Here is a 20,484-nt window from a genome sequence, read left to right on the forward strand (position 1 = left end):
TTCTCTCTTCTTACAGCCCGTCTGCTCTGAACGTGACGCCACCGGATAAGACGCGTTTTAAATTCCCGTTGAGTCGCCTCACTCGCGTGCATTTTTTCTCTTGAAATCGAACATTTAGCAAGAAATTAACCAAAGTAGCAATACTTATATTACATGTTCAATTAAATATACAAATTGTTTTAAATCACTGCACTGTAAAATGCGGCAAAGAAGCTGCATCTGAAGTTGCTTGGTTATAGGCCTATCCTACGAAAAATGACCTTACACTGCACGACTCTTCATCATAATTGCATTTACACATTAATTACAAATGCAGAAATCATATTTTGAAAACAATGTTACTTTGAAACTCATTTCTGGCTGATAGATAAGTGAATACTTCCTGAGTTGTAACATTGAAACAAGCATTTTCTGTAAAGCTGCTTTGAAAAATGATGTATTGTGAAAAGCTCTAAGCTTGAACTAAATTGAATAAATATGTTAATAGATAAAATAATAAATAAAAACGTTTTAACTTTTTTGGATCACACAAGCCTACAGCAATAAGTTGGCCATGTAAAAAAATACATTTGAGAAATAATGCGAGACTCAACATGGAAAACCATCTAATATATTAAAAAACACAAGTACAAAACAGACTTTTTACATTTGATCCTGCAAAATCATAATGAATTAATAAATCTAATTACAAAAGGCTCAGCCTCAACTAAACAATCACAAACAACGGTCACAAACAATACAGAAAAAAACATTTCGCTACAACAACCACAAGAAATGTTAAATGTAAAACAAGAAGATCCAGTGTTGCCCAGATTTAACAGTACCTTTACCACCTTTAGCAGCACAACACATTGTTCAAAATTATTTACATTTTTTAAGATAAATTCATTCCCAGTAATTGACAATCCTGCCCCCACTTTACAAGCACACAATTGCACACACACAGTGTCCCACTTGTACAGTACAAGAAAATAAATAAAAAATAAAAACAGTATTTGCTCCTGGTAAATAGAAGCCTACATTCTGTTTCAACACACAAAGTTGGTCAGTAGCCCTAAGAAATATCACTCTTCTGCAGCCCTGTGCTTTTGTAGGTCACATTTTTAAATGTTGATGTCGAGCTCCTGAAAAGAGGATTTGTGCCCTGGGAATAAAAGATAAATAAAAGCAAATAGGGCCATTAACACGTTAAAATGAATGGAAATTGCAGTGAAATGCACGAGTAAACATGTTGGTATAGGGAAAAACTCTCGATAATGTTATCATACCGACTGCCATTTTGCTTTCGCCTTCTCTGCCTCAAACTTGGCAACCTCTTTCCGGTCATGGACAGAAACAAGAAACTTCCAGATCACAAGGAGTGTAATGCCAACGACGAGGACAGACAAGCACACGACCAGAGCAATCAGTGGTGCGTTCGGTGGCTCAGGGCAGGCTGTAGGATAATTATAGACACAAACTATTTTAAATATGTTCTTGTGTATAATGCCACAATGTATTAGTTAAACTGTATATGTTCATATGTTCTTTAATCTCACCGTAAAGCTTGGGGTTGTAAATGATGCTGCCGTGATCGCTGTCCTCCAAGCTGAAAGATAGTAGGCAGCTGTCCTCGTTCTGTAAGGTGCAAAATGCTGCCCGACTTTCCTCAAAATCTAGAAAAATAAATAAATAAAATGATTACCAAAAAAATGTACAGAATATTGTATTAACCCTCAGGAGGCGCCGGCACGATCACTTGCATTTTTTCCTGATAATGGTGAAAAGAACTTAAAATACTCCGTAATTTTTTGTCATACAGACAGTAATATATCATTTGAAACTGTAAATGGTATATTGTTTTTGCGTACACCCGAAAAACAACAACGTGCGCTTTCTGCCATCTCAGTCTCTGTGAACTTTTTTCTGAAACGAGTTTCAAAAATGAACCGAAACTCTGCGAATACTTGCCACACAGACATTAGATATATGTCTTTAGAAAGGTTGATGTGTCTACTTTTAAAAAAAGTAATTCATATCGAAAACAAATATTCTCGGTTTATGTAATCCATATGAAGCCAACGAGAGGTACAGTTTTTGACGCCACTGCTCATTATTTTTAATGTGGCCACAGCCACACCCACAAGCTATGCAAGCTATTCACACGGTGAGGCACGCAAACCTGTAAACGCCCCCATTACCTCCATAAACAAACCATCAAGCTTCATCAGGTTCATCTACTTTTCATCGAGTTTGGAAGAATAATACTCGCTTTGAGGAATAAGCCTTGAATTTACCTCAGGAGAAGAAGAACGCGATGTGTGGCTTGATCCAATGGAGGATACCATCAGTAAATCTTACTTACTTATTCGTACTTACATTAGTCAGCATGTTACTGTTACATGAACTTGTACACATTTTACTAGTTGAACTATTGCCAGACTGAAATGTGTGAAATAAGACCGACAAAATTTAGGATTATTCAAAAGAAAAAAGAAAAGGTTTGAATTAATAATCTTTAATTCATGTAAAATAAGTTGCTCCACCTTTGGAAAAAACATTATTTTTCTGATGACAACACCAAGCCCTCTTATTTTTAAACCCAGCCTCTCCAACCACCTGTCCTATAAGAGCCGCATTTCACAATCCAATCAACTCTTGACGAAATTAAATATGTACTACATTCTGTTCTCAAAAATAGTTATTCGTCACTCCAAAATTCACCAGTGTCACGCATGCATGATATTACGGTGAACCGGATTTCACTAAGTACAACATGTTCCTGGATCAACGTCTTTGTTGATCCAGGAACAACATTCCAATCAACCAGTCAGAGACACAAGTTTACAGTTTATGTCAAGTTTAGGCTTACAACCAGAGTTAGGTGCTCCTACATCAGTGTTTTTACCTATCATTTCTCTCAGATATTAAGTTATGGTTAGGGATAAGACTATGTTTTCAGACAGGAATGTTGTTCAAGGATCAACAAAAAAATGTTGATCCAGGAACTTGTCTAATGCTTTCTGTACACCTAAAGACTTTGAAGAGATTTAGAAAAGACTTTATACGATTATCAGCTCACATCTAAAGACTTGGGTTCACAGTTTTTAGTCTCAGACTAAAGACTTGCGATAATATCAAACATGTTTGATATGAAAGACTAGAGAAAGACTGGCATAAATCGGGTCGCCGACTGCAGATTATCACCTCACATTTAACGATCGAGACGACGGGAGCGCGCCGAGACTCCAGTAAGATTCCTAAAGACTGCCGGTCTTTAGTCTGGGACTGTGAAAATCCTTTGGTGTACGCCCGGCATTACTTGGTAAAATGGCGGTGACCAAGATATTACCCCATTCAAACCTCATTTTGTTCGCTTAATCTCTTTCCTTTGTTCCTCTTGAGTCTTTATCAAAGACAGACCGCGTTTTGTGTCTTTTCATCGTCTCCCAGTCAGAGGCCGTATCCACCTCCACAATACCAGCTGGCTTGTGATCTCAGGGTTCATATAATAGACTGATCTTGTATAGACACTTGAGGGTCTTGAGACTCAATGGGCCCCAACAATAGGCTCTCCACTCAACAAGCTAAGTAGCGTGTTTTCCTTTGTAAAGTGTCAAGAGGGATGATCTAAAGAATGGCTGCTTTTTATGTGCGTGCATGAGTATATCAAGAAATCAGGGTTAAAGTATCATAAAATTGTCTTTATGAGTTAAAATAAATGAATATACAGGTTTGGAGTAACATCGGGGTGAGTAAATGAATTTTTTTTTAGCTATTCTATACCTATAAAAGAGGTGTAAAGTAAAATGTTTGCCTAATAAACAACTACCTAACTGAACATGTGAGCACGGATAAAAGAGGGTGAACCGGATTTCACCAAGTACCACATGTTCCTGGATCAACATCTTTGTTGATCCTGGAACAACTTTCAGATCAACCAATCAGATTTGAGGGACAAGTTTACAGTTTATGTCAAGTTTAGGCTTACAACCAGGGTTAGGTGCTTCAACATCAGTGTTATTCACCTATCATTTCCCTCTGATTTTAGGAAAAAGTTATGGGTAGGGTTAGGTTTAGGGGTAGGGATAGGGATAGGGTAAGGACAAAATTTTGGGACAGGAATGTTATTCCAGGATCAACAAAATATGTTGATCCAGGAACATGTCTTACTTGGCAAAATCACGGTGACCGATAAAAGAGCACTGCAGAGAACAAAACAATGGATTCTGACCTGTGGAATTGCTGACAGTGGCATGTAGGGAGTTGCACTTCACGGCGCACTCGTCCGATGGGTCTTTAGCTTTTAGGTAACACTCCACACAAGACCTGTGGGACACATAATGACAACATTAACCTGTCGACCTCACAGAGAGTTTGTCTCTAGAGGAGGCTTAGTTTTGTATTCGTTGCGAGTTCATTCTCTCTGTATCTCTCTATCATAGAGTCAAATGACCCACAGGGTGACCGGATCTTTAGTGTGAAGGAAATGCAATCCCACAGAGCTGCCACATGCCTTTTGGTGCTCATATATGCCCTCTGGATATGAGTGAACAAGAGGAAGACTCACACAAACACACAGTCATGAGAAAAACACAGAGGGAGGGCCTGGTCAGGTGAAGACATGGGGTGCAATGTCAATCAAAGAAATCAATTCATGTTAGTTTTTATTATGTTAAATTATGTACTGTTTCACATTGTATGACAGTTGCAAAAATTGTATTACTAGTTAGGTAGTTTATTTCTTGTATGCAATATATATATAAGAGAGAGAGAGAGAGAGAGAGAGAGAGAGAGAGAGAGAGAGCTTTATTTGATGTACTAAAATACTAAAATAAATAAAACATATTTATTTTTAAAGACATTCAAAAAAACAAAAACTTACTGTATTAAAATGAGAAGAAACTACAAAATTACTAAAACTTCAACGAAAATGAAAATAAAAATGGAAAATATAAACATAAAATCTAATTCAAAATATGAATAAAACTACAATAATATCTGAATGACTGAATGATACTACAATAACACTGGCCCCAGAGCATTAGAGCCGAAAGAATAAAAAGCGTTAAGAAGCAAATTTTCCAATTGAAAATAATAACAGATGTTCCTAAATAATGTTCTAAAATAATTATCGTTCTAAAAAAATAAACATATTTAATACATATTTATTTAAATAATACACACGCACGTGTATATATGTATATGTATATGTACATATATAAACATATATATATATATATATATATATATAAATAAACAAATCTCACGATTCTAAAAACATTTTTTAATTATTTGTGGGGAAGAAATTGTTTCAGAATAATTTCTTGAACTGGTGATTACAAAAAAATTAGACAGCCCGCAATGATTCAAACAGGCTGTGGGTGGTCAAAACAAATGACTTTAAATGCCTCATACGGATTTTGAAAGTCAGTTTCTGTCACAGATAAATGTGCATTTCTTTACCTGGGTAAGTTACAGATATCTTCACAGGTTGGGCACCTTTCACAGCGCTCTCCCGAGGCTCCGGGAAGGGTGCACTCGCACTTCCCACACACACACTTGCCCCGTCCGCTGCAGATGGACCCATCCGCTGATGTGCACATGCTGGTGCTGGTGCTGCAGTTACAGAACTCCCCCATCCAACCGCTGTGACACACACACTCGCCACAGTCACATTCCCCGTGACCTACACAAACAGCACGAATGATGGGAAAAATTATAGATTTCTATCATGGTTTCCACAAAAATATTCAAATTATTACATTGGTTAAATTAATAATGTTTTAGCTAACTGTGTACATTTCTGAAATACATAACTTAGTCACATCTGATAACAGATCACTCTAAATTGTAATGTAGACAAATACATTTTCTGTAAAGCTGCTTTGAAACGATATGTATTGTGAAAAGTGCTATACAAATAAATGTGAATTGAAAAAATTTAATTGAATAGAACAACTGTTTTCACCATTGATAAGAATTGTTTCTTGAGCACCAAAACATCATTAGAATGAATTCTGAATGATCACGTGACACTAAAGACTGCAGTAATGGCTTTGCCATTATAGGAATAAATTACATTTTAAAACATAATAAAATATTTCAAATAAAAGTTAATTATAGAGTTATTTTACATTGTAATAATTTCACAATATTACAGTTTTATTAGATAAATGCAGTCTTGGTGAGCACAAGTAACTTCTTTCAAAAAGTGTGTGTGATCGTGTACATATATACATTATATATATACATTATATATATATATATATACTGTATATATAGTTGCCATAAATACTTAACTAATAAATAGTCAGACCAGTCAGATATGGGGATTAATTATTCAAATCTTTTTTTTAATAATTTATGATAAATAATATATGTTATAATAATTATAATAAATGATTGTGATGATTATCACACTAAATTGACAGCCATAAAATTGATATAAATAAACTTCCATTGCACATTTGCATGGACATAAATATAAACATGGGATGGCCCAAACTAAACCCTTCCGCCCGCGTCCTCCCGGGCACAGCAACTGTTTTGGCAGTTATCAGTGTGTTATTCTTTCATCAACATTCCACAGGGTGAGAGCAGATCAAATATCCCCCCACTCCATCAGCGCTTTCTTTTCCTCCCCTCAAATTTTATCACAGTGTCACAAGTGTGTCCTGACCTCCGCAAAGCTCTCCTCTGAACCTGAGGCAGGAGAAGTCGTCACACTCGCAGTACGCCCCATACACGCGACCGAAATTGGACGGGTGACACGCGCACTGTCCGCAGAAACACTCGCCCTGGCCGCTGCACATCTCCGCACCTTCATATGCCCTGCCACACACATAAACTTGCGTTAAACTGCGTCTGCGCGCCTCGCAGGAAACACTCCACGACGCTCGTTCTCACCTGCAGTCACTGACTTGGTCTTGGCCTTCTGTGCACTCACACTTCGGCCCCACAAAACCCGGATCACACACACAGGCGCCGCACTCCAGCGCCCCGTGCCCTCGGCTGCAGTGTGTGCTGTTCGCCTCGGGGGTTTGATGGCAGTCACACACACACTGGGACTCCAGTTCGATCTCCAGGGTGTCTTGGAAACCCACCGGCCGCAAGTAAAACAGCCGTGGGCCAGCAAGACAGCCTTTTAACTCGACCGTAACGTTAAAAGATACCTGAGTGAAAAAAAATCAGTTTTGTTTCAAGTGATTGTTACAGAAAACAGGACATATTTATCAACGTTTCGAGCTAATATTTTCTAAACGTGTCCAACTTGTTTGCAGAGGTTTGTTTGTAGCTGTCAAATCGTTTGATTTGCTTGAATACAAAACTGTTATGTACACAAAACAATGAGAGCAAAGACCTTTCTAAACTAAAATAATGGTATATTCATGGCGTTATATATCATACTTAAGCATGACATACTTGCTATTTCGTCATTATCAGATGCAGGACACAGGAAAGGTTTTTTTTTTTTTTTTGCTTCAGTCCTGTTTTATCCTATTAGGGCAGTATTATTGTAAGCAAATAAAGAATAAAGAACTGACCACATCACCAGCTTTGACATTGGAGCAGTATTTATGCCCGGGGATGATGGTCCCGTCCTGACAGAGTGCCGTGAAGGAAATCTGCAGACCCTCAGTGTTGCCCAGAACCTCCAGATCAATCTCCGACCTCAGTTCCTGTCAATCAAACAACAGATACATAAACTCCTTTAATGTGTGAAGTGTGTCATTTTCTCAGTGTTATAAAAACTTGAGCCGGTCATTACTGCAATATAAACCCAGTCAAAACAATAACAAAACAAAGCAAAGCAAAGCAAAACAATACAAAACAAAACACAATAGCAAAAAAAACCAAAAAAACCAGCCAAAACAACAAAAAACATTTTTGAGTTCAAAATACATTTCATTTGAAAGATCACAGTAGAGTGATATGAGAGACATTAAACTAGCGCAGTTTGAAATTATGTTTAGTGGTCATTTTATAATGCTGTATTTAATAATAATCAAGTATTTCATAGAGCTGGATAACAAAGAAAACTAAATATCAGAACAGTGAGTCAGCCAATCAGCTTCAAGGCCTCAAACCAATGTTATATGACTGAAACTATTGGATGAGAACTGAACTGAGCTGGACGATGACATCACTGTTTACTGCAGAACAGCCTTATAGATGAAGTTTAAAAACTGATGATCTTTACAACAGAACTGAATCAACACTGAACTGACTTCAGCTGAACCATGACAAAGTTTTCTTTTAGAGCTGCTTTGCAGTGAAAAAGGACTGTTTGCATCATTGAATCATTTTCCTGTTATCACTGAAGTTGCTTTGAAACAATCTGTATTGTTTAAAGCGCTAAAAATAAAGGTGACTTGACCTAAAGTATGCGGTATACTCAGCTGGAGTCCATCATGTGTCTGAATGACTCACGTGTCGAGTCAGCAATATGAGCATACCAGGTGCCAACACGTCCAGAGCATTTTTAGATGGTCAACTTCAATTCAAATAGTCTATTCTACTATTTTGACTGGGGTTTGTCATAGACTTCACATTTCAATTAATAATACAGCACCATAGTGCACCTGTGTCAGGTCGGTGGGATGCGCCGTTTTTAGAGGGTTCTAATGAAGATTAGAGTGCAGGCAGAGGAAAGAGAGAGTGGGGGATGGAGAAGCGGAGATGAAGAGATCAAACAACAGCCAAAGAACGAGTGCAGACACGCTCTGTGAACACGGCGATTCTCAAGAAAATGAGCTGAGGGGGTTAAAGGGAGGGGAAATTTTGAACAGATAAGACATGTCAGCATGAAAACATAAATAAACTATTCTTTCATACTCAGTGATCATTTGGTAATCTTTGTAACTTCCTGCAAATCATCATGAATAATTTGGTTTCTGCTTTTTTTAATAGTTCCTCAATGACTAACAGAGATGGACTACATTTTTAATTATAACTGTTTTTTTTGCTCTTTTTTTGGTTGTTGGTTGTTGGTGGTGGTGGTGTGTTTGGGTATTATTATAAATTATTTTATAATAAATAATTTTTACTTAAAACTTTAAATAGCTTGATTCTAAAGGTGTTAAAACAGTAGTGCTGGGCAACCATTAATCTCATCCAAAATAAAAGTTTGTGTTTACATAATATGTATATAAATACACACATATGCATGTATATATTTAAGAAATATATGCATGTATAAATTGTATTTATATTTATACATCATTTATATTATATATAAATATCTTATATATAAATAAAGAATCTTAAATGTATACATGCATGCGTGTGTATTTATATATACAAAATAATTATACACAGTACACACACATATATTATGTAAACATAAACTTTTATTTTGGATGTGATTAATTGTTGCCCAGCATTATAAAACATTAATATATATTTGTACATATATGTATACAATGTATCAATGTATATTTTATGGATTCTTTCAGAAAATTATTTTACAACAAATAATTTACTTTTAATTTGCAATATCTCACAGCAAGAATTCAAACATCTTTGCTGGAAAATGATGCCATTTTGAAGCCTCATCAACGTCGGCCTGCTAGATAACATTTCAGGATTCGCAAAACATTCAATACATAAACAAGTTTGCAAACCATAAAACCCCGTACATGATCATTAAATGTGAACGTTGGCCTGATATGGCAGGTGACGTCCAGAAAGACTTGTGAAGACTAAAATGTGTTCATTTACCTTATATGAGGTCATGATGAGTTCCAGAATGTTTCTTGAATCAGATGCCAACACCCCCACAGTAGCACCAGGAATCAGACTCGCATAATTCTGTCAGAAATGCAGAATAAAAAGTGGTTAAACATCAACACTAAACTCCTGGAGAACAGCCACAGAATTTGAGATGTGGGAGATTGATAAGGAGAAAGGGAGGGAAGAAGAAATGAAAAGGAGAACTCAGATAACGTTAAATATCGGTGTCGTGAGAGGTCGGTCTGGGTGATGTGATAAAGACTGTGTTTGAACATGTTATAGGAGAACTGAATACACTAGTGATTCATGCAGTGTATTCACATTCTGATATATTTTCCTTCACAGGTCCTTTCAGGTTCCACATGCACAGAAAAACACACACCTGTTTGTTTGCCTCACTGTGGCCTAATATGAAAATTCCCTAACTCTTTTCTCACCTCATAATTCTGTCTCTGTTCATCAGTCACAGCGAATATAAGGAGGATATTGTTTTCAACCAGTTTGTCGACAAGCTGCCCTAATGTTGGATACTCCTAAATATAGAGGACAAAAGCACCAAAAACAAGACACCCAGTCACACAACAACAAATTCACCAAAAAAAAGGACATTTGTTTAAAAAACCATAATTCATTATTTTTGTTAAAAAACAACAACTCAAAATTGCAGTTTGTAAAGGAATATTCCAGGTTTAATACAAATTACGTTCTGAAAATGATAAGTTTTCTATTGTCGTATCTATTTGAACAATTACTGTAAATGCTTTTACAAAAATATTATCTTTTCTGTTTTGAAAACCTTTTTAGACAACTTCCTCCCACAGGCTACTATTGTGAGGAAGTAGTTGATGAATAAAATGTTTCTTTTTCCGTAGAGCTTTTCACTATTTAATTTTTTAAGTAACTAAAACAAAAATAAGAATAACTTCAAGCAGCTTTACAAAAAAATATTACATTATAGTGTGTTATTATATGATATGATATGATATATTATATTATATTGTATTATATTATATAATATTGGGCTATATTGTATAATATAATATTATATTGTATTATATTGTATTATGTTATATTATATTATATTATATTATATTATATTATATATTACATTATATTATATATTTTTAATAATGATTCAATGAATGCATTCATTTAATGACTACCACAAATAAAATCTGCAATACAAATTATAAATAAAAATGCTTTTAATTTATTTTTAATAAAAATCAGGAAGATGGTTTTTACAAAAGTTGTAGTAGTATTAGCGTGTCAAACCGCAGGAAACAACTTCCCAAAAGTAGTTCCCATCAGCTACCAAAATGAATATTATTGTAAACGCATACCGGTAAACATATTACTTTTCCTTTGAGAAACTGAAGGATCAAATTTATTCTCTATTTTTTATCTTGATGGATTGTTCAGCCGATGAAATACTGACAATATTCGCTTCCAGAAACTACATCTATCCCTCACAGCCTCTTATTTATTTGTATCTGATGAAAAATGACTATAGAGTTTCATTTCCATTTATTGTAACCAGGAATATTCCTTTAAGTGATCCAAATTTCCCGATTACTCAGGAATTGAAGCTGCAGACTTCACCTTACCAGGTGGGCAGTCATTGAATACTCATTATTGCCATCCAGGTGACACTCTCCGTCATTGGGGACCACGATGCCGGACATCTTGCTATCCATCCCAAAATGAGAATCAGCATCGCTCACGAACACCAACAGCTTCATGGAATCGTTCCGCCAGCCAATCCTGTCCTGAGGTGGCATGGACATTTCCAGAAAGTTGGAATAAAATGGCATTCCTCCATAAAAGCAAAAACTGAGTAGGATTTCAAGTGCGTCTTTGGAAAACGACTCACCCCACACACCGCCGCTTGCATGATGGCGTCGAAACCGCACTCTGGCACGTCAATGTTCGCGGATACCCGTTGCTTTGAGATGATCTCATTAAACTTGTCGGTGCTGCTTGTTAAAGACAGGAGGTGTCTGTATCCGAATGTGGGGAGACATTCAAAATCAACACTCCTGCGAAAGACAAAAGCGATAAAAGTGGGTCGCTATTGTCTGAAACAGTTCATCATTCACTTCTAAATGGAAGATGATGTAACGCACTGGTCATAAACATGATTGGTTGAAATTAAATCACACATTTCCCCCACTGATGTCCCATCGGCTGTCACGATTCATCTCACTATGCGTTTATTCTGGCCGACCCTTTAGATCTGGCTATGGTGGTGTATTATGAGAAATACCTGCAGGGATTGGCCAGCTCCTCGCGTGTTATCTTGATGAAAGGCAGAACAGGTTTCTCCACAAAGGAGCCGAATCCTAGTCTGAATTTGCTGGTAAGGTTAGCCATCTCTTTTGAGAGAGTCGAACCCAAGTCTTTGATCCTTTTCAGATCATCAATCATTGATGCTGACAGGTCCATCAAGTAATAGATGTCCACCGGATGGTCCTCCGGTTGCTGGACTCGAATCTGAAAGGTCTGCTGACTTCCTGTGGAAGAGAAATGACAACTAAAGCTCAAAATTCCAATTGCACATTCTAAGATTCCATGTGTGGTACAAATGTTTTCCAGGTCAGAGTGATCTTCAGTGCCCACTCTAACCAGTAGACATTATTTAGTTTGTCTGTAGATTGGTTTCGGTCTCTGAATGACGAGATCTTACCGTCAGGGGAAGTACCTCAACAGCTGTGGGTAGAGAGACACACTTGATTTTCAAAATCTGTGTCACCCATTTTTATACCTGGTCTAAGCTGGAGGCGCATCTTCTGAGGGGCGATGTATGAAACATTGGTGTGGCCGGTGCGCTTTCCTAACCCTTGATCCTTCAGCACTTTGACATTCGTGACGGGAAACTCCACAAATTCGCCAGAGCATCCCTTCTGCAGAAGAGCCTCCGGTGTGTCGCATCTCTCGTCAATTGAGAAAAAGTCTGTGAAATTCTAGATAAACAGGTTTAACTATTATTAGTAGTAATGCTTTACAGTGTTGCAGAGTGACATAATTAACCAAAATAGAAATAAAAATAATTTCACGCAGCTTTACAATTAATATAATATAATATAATATAATATAATATAATATAATATAATATAATATAATATAATATAATATAATATAACAGTGATTTGATTCTTTTTGAAAGGTGTAAATAAAACAAAGATTATTGAATTATATTTTGCAAGAATATTTACTTCAAAATTTCATGTTTAATTTAACGTGTTACTTGCCGCTTTTTTGTAATGAATTGTAAAATTCACTGTATTATCCATTTTAATGGAATTTTGTTTTTGGCCCCCTTAGTGTAACAACATACACATATCCTACATCTTATTCACAACACATAAAACACATTAAATCCATAATAGAAAAAAAAACATTTATGTCATTAATTAAATAATATTTCAATTGAGAATGGTATAAAATATTTTTTACTTCATGCGCCCTAATAATTCATTAACTCGTTTAAAAATTGTGATGTGAAGAAACATTTACTGCCAATTTTGCTATATTATATATATATATATATATATATATATATATATATATATATATATATATATAGAGAGAGAGAGAGAGAGAGAGAGAGAGAGAGAGAGAGAGAGAGAGAGAGAGAGAGAGAAAGAGAGAGCAAAATATGTGTACAGTGCAAAAAAGTTGCTTTTTAAGTATTTAATTTTTAAGTATTAACTTGGATGTTTAAGTCATTTCAACTTAAAAGTACATTAAACTGACTTGAAAAATGAATCATGTATAACAATTTTTTTTTAAATTGCTTAACTTAATTTGATGAGTTAAAGCAATGTAAAAACATATTTTGTCATAATTTATTGATCATATAATTTTTTCAGCGTAAAGGATTTCCTTTTAAACAATTTTGACTAATGTTAATACATTTCACAAATAGTTCCAAAGCTGTTCTGATGGGAGTGCTGTGTTACCTGTAGTGTGCACCATGCGCACTGCGGCCCCAGCTGCAGACACTCGTCACAGGACACAGCGCTGAATTGAGAACACGTCCCTGCACAAGTGCACAGTGGTTTGTGGAAGCGGTTCGCTTGTTTCTCACGCAACATCAAAACCATAGAAAGTCAGCTGATATTTCTACTCTCTGCCAAAAAAGTATTCTGAGCAACAAAGTACACTTAAAAGTATAAAGATTATTGTTAAATCAATTTTATTTTGTTTTAGTTTTTTGCTTCATTTGCAAGAACACATCATATTTCTACTTTTCTATTACAATATACTGTTTTTGTTTTTAAAGTGAAACCAACAAACATAGCAGGTGAGTTGGATTGACACATGTTGTGAAAGAAAAGGGTTTGTGGTTCATCTCCCAGCATGCACTAGGGTTAGGGTAAATACGTATGTAGCATTTTTAATTTTTTTTTACTGTTTAACCTTTTTTTACATTATTGCAGTTGTCATGTTTATTAACTTGTTGTCTTGTGATGTCCGTATGAGTTTGTTCCACTATTAAAATCATCAGTTTTAATTATTTTCCTTGTCATGTTTCATACCAAGTTTTAATATGTGACATATTGGTTGATTTATATCTTGAGAGCCTTCAGGTGAGTATTTAGCCTATCTATGTCACTGTAAGTCAACAAGAACGCTGACATTATTCTCATGAAAACACACCTTTATAAGAAGCACATTATTAAACAATTTAAATGCAAATGAGGAAAACAACCTACCTAGAGCTCTTTTTAAAATTACAGACTTTAGATTTACATATCTATAACATTAATGCAGATTTAAAAAAACTATTTTTTCTTTTAATTAAATATTTTTTAATTAAGTGTGAGTAATGCAAGTAAAAATAAATAAAAACTAAAGTTAGTTCTAAATTATTCATATTTTTAATTCATATTTTATATATTTTTAAAGCCGGAATTAGGCTGAACGAGGAGCGAAACTGCACGTATAGACTGTACTTTATGTGTGTGTGATTAATCAAAAATGTGTTCAGTCTTACCTCCGACAGTCCCGAGCCAGAAGTGAAGGACAAGGTAGAATGAAACAATCCCCATTAGTCCTTACGGTTTCTGATCACAAGAGAAAAAATACAGTTCATATTCTCACACAAACAAACGCGGGATGCGATCATGTAGCGCGAGCAGGTCTGAGCTCACCTGGACAGACACACTCAGCGCGTGCGCTTACCTGCCCAACCTTTATATGCACTTCCGTGCAAGTGAGAACACAACAGGTAAGTCACTTTCTCACAAGTGCAGGTATTTCACACAAATACTTGTGTCGCAGCACAGCAGTAGTCAATCTATTTCACACAAATAGATTGACAAGAGTAGGCTTTTTTACAAGAGTAGGCTAGATTGAGAACTACACTCTCTCTAATAATCAATTTGTCGTAAGATAGTTTATTCAGCGATACAATTCGGACGAAGTTCTACCTTTTTCATTGTCTAGAAATGATCAAGTTTGTTTAATATATAGGTTGGCACTTTCTATGGTTGGCTGTTCTGCTCAGATGTCTTTCTCACTTCTGCAAACACGGTTTAATGTGGTTAGAAGTTGCGACAGTGAGAGTGAATTATTCGTCTTAGTAAAATGTCCATGCTATTGTGTTACATCACAAAATATTGTTTAAAAAATTAAGATTAAAAGTATTTAGATACTCTCTGGTTGTAAAATATTGGTCTAACATGGCCATACAACATAGTTAATGCAATGAACTGCACATTGTTCAGTGGACTCCATGTGTGAACTTGAGGGGAAGTGACTTCCATTCACTAAACTCACTCTGGCACTAGTTAAATATTAAATGTTAAATGTGACTATGAAAGTTAAAGCTATTTATAAGATGCAGCCACTTGATTTAGGCTATATATTGTTATCTATAAAATCCAAATACTATGTAGGCTACAATATAGGATATGTAAACAAGCTTTCAAAGCATTGCGTGAATTAGCCTATTCACTGACGTTTAATTTACTCAACTTTTATAAAACATTATAAACAAAACAGCATAGTCTGTTGACTTTGGTCTTGACCCACGTCTTGTTGTCCACATAGCTAACGGCTAACCTTAAAGGCATTTTTAAAAAACACTGACGTTTCTGAGATATTATGCTGACGAACATGTAATCTAATTTTGTGGTTTCTGAAATGTTTGAAAATGCTGTTGAAATGTATAAATGTAGACTTGCATGAATTATGAAAACGTAGTACATGCTAACTGTAGTCTTGATTTCTTTTAGGGGTGTTTGAGCTTTAATTAGAGGAATCAAGCCCCATAATTCACACCCTAACTGAGTGCAATTAAATCAATGGAGGCCCCCCGAGTCACTATACTGGTTGTGATTCCTGTTTGACTATCTTGTCAGGCATCAGATCACAAGGGCTTCACTGACTCCTTTTGGCAGTCGCCCATAATGCCACATTTGCACATAAAAATATCACCTGTCACTCACCTGCCAAGTTTAAAAACGAATGTTTTCTGGTCACATAGTCTCTGCAAATAGCAATCAGTGTGAACTACACATAAACATGTATCTTTGCTTTCATTGTTTAGTTGATGCAGTATATAATTATACAGTATTTACCTCCACACTCATCAGTTAAATGTAATTAAGACTGACAGCAAGCCTAAAGCAAACATAGAGGTTAACCTCAGGCTATGACCCTGCAATGAATCATGCCTTATCAGCACATTACTTTAGATATCAAACATCTGCCCAATCCCGTCACTGACCTCAATCATAATGTGGATTACTTCTGAAAACACCCCTAAATATGGCTTTCGCAAACACGTCTTTTGGGAATCAATTCCATTGATATCTTGTTTTCTGCAGAGCACTCTCATTGACTATATGTGTATTGCCATATACTGTATATCCATTGGGAACAGCTTGATTCTTCAACAAAGCCGGGAATCCCCATGGCCTTGACTGATATTAATATTTGTTAAGTGTGGTTGCATGTGACACATTCCACAAAACAGGTGTGTGTGTGTGTGTGTGTGTGTGTGTGTGTGCGTGCGTGTGTGTGTGCGTGCGTGCACGCGAGCCAGCCACGCCTGGCCGTGAAGAGCCGTGACTCAGACTCTGTCTGAGAGCACAGACATATAGATAAAACCAAGTCAATGTTTAACTGATCAGGTAATACAAAATGACCGCAGGTCATTGTTTTCATATTTCAAAAGAATGACAGAATGTAATGATTAACATCTGATTATAAAATTGTCGGGATGGCCACCAGTGGGAATGAGTGGATGAGGCCTTGGGATAGATTTTACTGTTACAGGAACAATAGAATGAATAACGTATTGTTTTCATTTACAAGCATAATTCAAGATCAGTGTGTGACCACAAGGAAATATTGTAGTTCAGACGTTGCTCATTCACAGCCTTCGACTTAATATACTTGGTTATGTATCATTTCAAAGTGTCAACTCTGTTCCTTCTAAAATTCCTTGGCAAATCCAAGCACAGTTTGAGACATTGTTGTGATGTCTTCTGAAACTCTAGAAGAGACATGAGATTACTGGGGACTTTTTCTTCGGAGCAAAGTTTGAGAAGCACCAGATTGAACCTCATTTACTCTCAATTTCTACAACTGAAATGATTTAAAATTTCAGAGATTAGATCGCATTTGTGATTTTTCTTTCCTGAAGTGTGTATTTGGTTAATCACTTCCATTTAGAACAATGGCATTTCAAGTGAAACTTCAAAGTAAGAAAGGAGATGTAGCTATTAATGGATGGAAGAGGAGTGAGAGAGATAAAGATGTCAAGGCGCTGTATAACTGCAGTTAAGACCATGACTCAAACCTTTAACAATTCAAACTTTTCCTCTTCTCTTTTGTCCTATCCTATCCTATATGCCATCCTATCCTATCCTACAGTATTGTAATACTTGCATCCGTACTTTGACTCAAGCCCATCTCGGGTGTGTTCACACTTCGCAGGTTTGCTTCGATAAAAACGAACTCTGGTGCGATTGCTCTGTTAATGCGATTTGGTTTGAATAAGTGTGAACGCTGGCATCCGAAGCCTGGTGCGCACAAAACAAGCTGATCGAGAACCCTGAAAAGATGGATCTCGGTCCACTTTCGAATGAACTTTGGTGTAATTTGACTGACATATGAACGCAACACGGACCAAAGACATGTAAACAAACCAAAAACAGGACATCCGGTCACAAGAATGCTCAAGCATACCTGTTTTTCTCTCATCATAGTCGTGATGTTGCCCATCATAGTTCAGGCATCAGAACCGCGTCTCCTCACAGCAGAGCTTCATTTGTGTGCTTTTACACAAGTTGTCAGCTCCATCATATACCATCATATGTAGGCACATGCAGCAAGCACATTTAGCTTTAGAAGTTCCGTCACGTCATAAAAGCCTTTTTTTTGTCTTTACGTTCGGTTTTAAAAATGACAGCGTGATCGCTAAGGGGACCAGGAATAAATGTATAATTTTCTTTTCTTTTCTTTTTTTTTTGTTCCAGACCGAGAGAAACAAGAGAACCAAACTACAATTGTGAACACACCCTAAGACCATATTTGTATGACTATTCGAGGCCAGGCCAGGAATGCATCTGAGAAAATGGTCTTGGACTTGAAATGGACCTGATTCTGGTCTTGTCTGAACTCAAGCACTACAACACTCCTATCCCATCCCATCTCATCCCATCCCATCCCATCCCATCCCATCCTATCCTATATCCCATCCTATCCTGTCTTATCCTATCATGTATCCAATCCTGTCCTATATCCTATCCTATCCTGTTATATATCCGATCCTATCCTATCTTATCCTATCACCCTTCCTATATTATCCAAATCTTGTCCTATCCTATCCTAACCTATCATATATCCCATCATATCATATTATATATCCCATTCTATCCTATCATATCCTGTCCTATATTATATATCCCATCCTGTCCTATCCCATCCCATCCTATTCTATCATATCCTATGTATATCCTATCCTACAGATATATTGTCCTATTATAATTCTATCCTAATCTATAATATCCTACATATATTAGTCTTACATTTGACATTGGCTGTATGTGTGTGACTGATTTTTTAACTAACTTTTGAACTTGCCCATGAGTTATATAAACTTTAACCTTTTCTTCTTCTTTTTTCATTTCGGATGTATTAGAACGGAGTAACTCACCCCTGGAGGCCTCGGCAGCTAGCATGCTGTCCTCTCTCTCAATACCAAAACCACAGCAGCAAGTGGGATAGAGCGATACCGGAGCGTGTGAATGTCTATCCGGCTGGAAGTGTGAGTCGGAAGCAATAGTACGCTGAAACTATCACAGTGGTTTTATGGAGCATGACGCCTGCGCTCCCTTCCTCACCCCCTTTTCTTTCTCTCACACTTTTCTGCATGAATGACGGCAGCAACTGCAGGACTACACACACACACACACACACACACACATGCACACAGCATGAAGCTTCTTCATTAGTGAGAGAGAGAGAGAGAGAGAGAGAGAGAGAGAGAGAGAGAGAGAGAGACTAACAGGCCAAATGGCCATGTGTGACTGTGTATTGTGTTGAATGTGTGTGTGCACAGCATGTAGGTCAATGGGGTTTTTTCTGTTGTCTGTCAAGACAGTGAAACTGATTATGTGGCAAGTAAAATCCACCATCAGTGTCAGGAGCTTTTCTTGTTGTTTAGTAACAGGCCTTGGCATGTCTTCTATGTGTGAATATGCGCGCGTCAGGTTTTTTCTACATGGGGAAATCAATGTTAAAAAACATATTTATTCCAGAGAATTTTGTCCCACAAAAATGTATCGACTTCTCAGCCAAGGGTTCCATGAGGAAAATGGCATTGCAAAGATACTAAATTACATATTACTGAAAACTTTAAAAAAGGGGTTAAAGGGTTAAGAGATTGAAAACATCATCAGCTCAGTGTTAAAACAACTGAAGTTTGTAGAAAGTCCCCACAATGATAGAAAGGCAAACGTGTGTGTGTGTGCGTGCGTGTGTGCGTGTGTGTGTGTGTGTGTGTGTGTGTGTGTGTGTGTGTGTGTGTGTGTGTGTGTGTGTGTGTGTGTGCGCGCGCTGCAGTCACACTCACCGGAAATGAATGGGACAGACAAGACTCATTCTTCCTCACTGAAATATGAATGGAACACGGAGAAACAGAGACAGAAAGTAGAGAGAATGAGAGACACTGAGGGAAAGTGTCTCTTTTATATTAAGTCAAAGGGAAAATAAGGTGGGCAGAGAGAGCTTTGTGGTTGAACTATTTCAAACAAACACACACACACACAGAGAGTGAGACCTTAGAAGCTCTATTAGTAACGCAATGGTTACATAGTAAGGTAATGATCTTACAATGAACTTTATTAGATTCAAAGCAAAACCATGATTTGGCCTTTTAAAAGAAGAGCACTTCAGATGTTTATGAGACATTAATACTTCGATGAATGAGGATGCACCATAGTCTTAAGTTTTACCTTTAAGGATCATCATTTGGAGTTTGTTTGTTTGTTTGTTTATTTAATGATATTCAATTAATTAATTTTTTTTATTTGTTCATTTTAATGAATGAATACATTTGCATTAATTAATTAATTAATTCAAGCAGATTTAGCAGACTACTGGGGATTATTTTGCTCTGAAAGTAAAGCTACACAAAACCACAAACACACAAAATTATCAGTTCAAAATAACAGCCAACAGTTTGTCCTAAACAAATAGCTTTATAATGAACTGTGACGGTCTCTTTCCATCGTGGGGCTCAGCATGTGGGTT

The 20,484-nt window shown here is 36.6% G+C and overlaps 1 protein-coding gene across 4 annotated transcripts; it reads right to left on the bottom strand.

Annotated features, from left to right (window-relative positions):
• Window positions 1–594: 594 nt before the first annotated feature.
• itgb6 (integrin, beta 6) lies at window positions 595–19,013 on the bottom strand. Of its 4 annotated transcripts, none has more exons than XM_077203065.1 (17): window positions 18,887–19,013; window positions 14,714–14,783; window positions 13,677–13,756; window positions 12,479–12,677; window positions 11,981–12,227; window positions 11,588–11,753; window positions 11,322–11,483; window positions 10,152–10,247; window positions 9,703–9,792; window positions 7,527–7,661; window positions 6,889–7,154; window positions 6,662–6,813; window positions 5,446–5,668; window positions 4,214–4,308; window positions 1,539–1,655; window positions 1,269–1,435; window positions 595–1,144 (listed from the first exon to the last, which is right to left on the bottom strand). In XM_077203065.1, the coding sequence occupies exons 2-17, from the start codon at window positions 14,766–14,768 to the stop codon at window positions 1,055–1,057; spliced, it is 2,340 nt and encodes a 779-aa protein (XP_077059180.1). In that variant the 5' UTR covers window positions 14,769–14,783; window positions 18,887–19,013; the 3' UTR covers window positions 595–1,054. The 4 variants fall into 4 exon arrangements, with proteins under 4 accessions (XP_077059180.1, XP_077059181.1, XP_077059178.1 ...); XM_077203066.1 differs by lacking the exon at window positions 18,887–19,013 and adding an exon at window positions 14,902–15,159; XM_077203063.1 differs by lacking the exon at window positions 18,887–19,013 and adding an exon at window positions 14,871–14,934.
• Between the last annotated feature and the right edge of the window lie 1,471 nt (window positions 19,014–20,484).

This window comes from Siphateles boraxobius, unplaced genomic scaffold (assembly GCF_051911475.1).
Source record: "Siphateles boraxobius isolate OS27281-9 unplaced genomic scaffold, OSU_SipBor_1 5, whole genome shotgun sequence".
Taxonomy (NCBI): Eukaryota; Metazoa; Chordata; class Actinopteri; order Cypriniformes; family Leuciscidae; genus Siphateles; species Siphateles boraxobius.

Coding starts and splice junctions, on each gene's coding strand:
- itgb6 (XM_077203065.1), bottom strand. CDS start 14,768: ATGGGGATTGTTTCATTCTACCTTGTCCTTCACTTCTGGCTCGGGACT. Junction 13,757..14,713: donor CTGGCTCGGGACTGTCGGAG/GTAAGACTGAAC, acceptor GCACTTGTGCAG/GGACGTGTTCTCAATTCAGC. Junction 6,814..6,888: donor GACCAAGTCAGTGACTGCAG/GTGAGAACGAGC, acceptor TGTGTGTGGCAG/GGCATATGAAGGTGCGGAGA.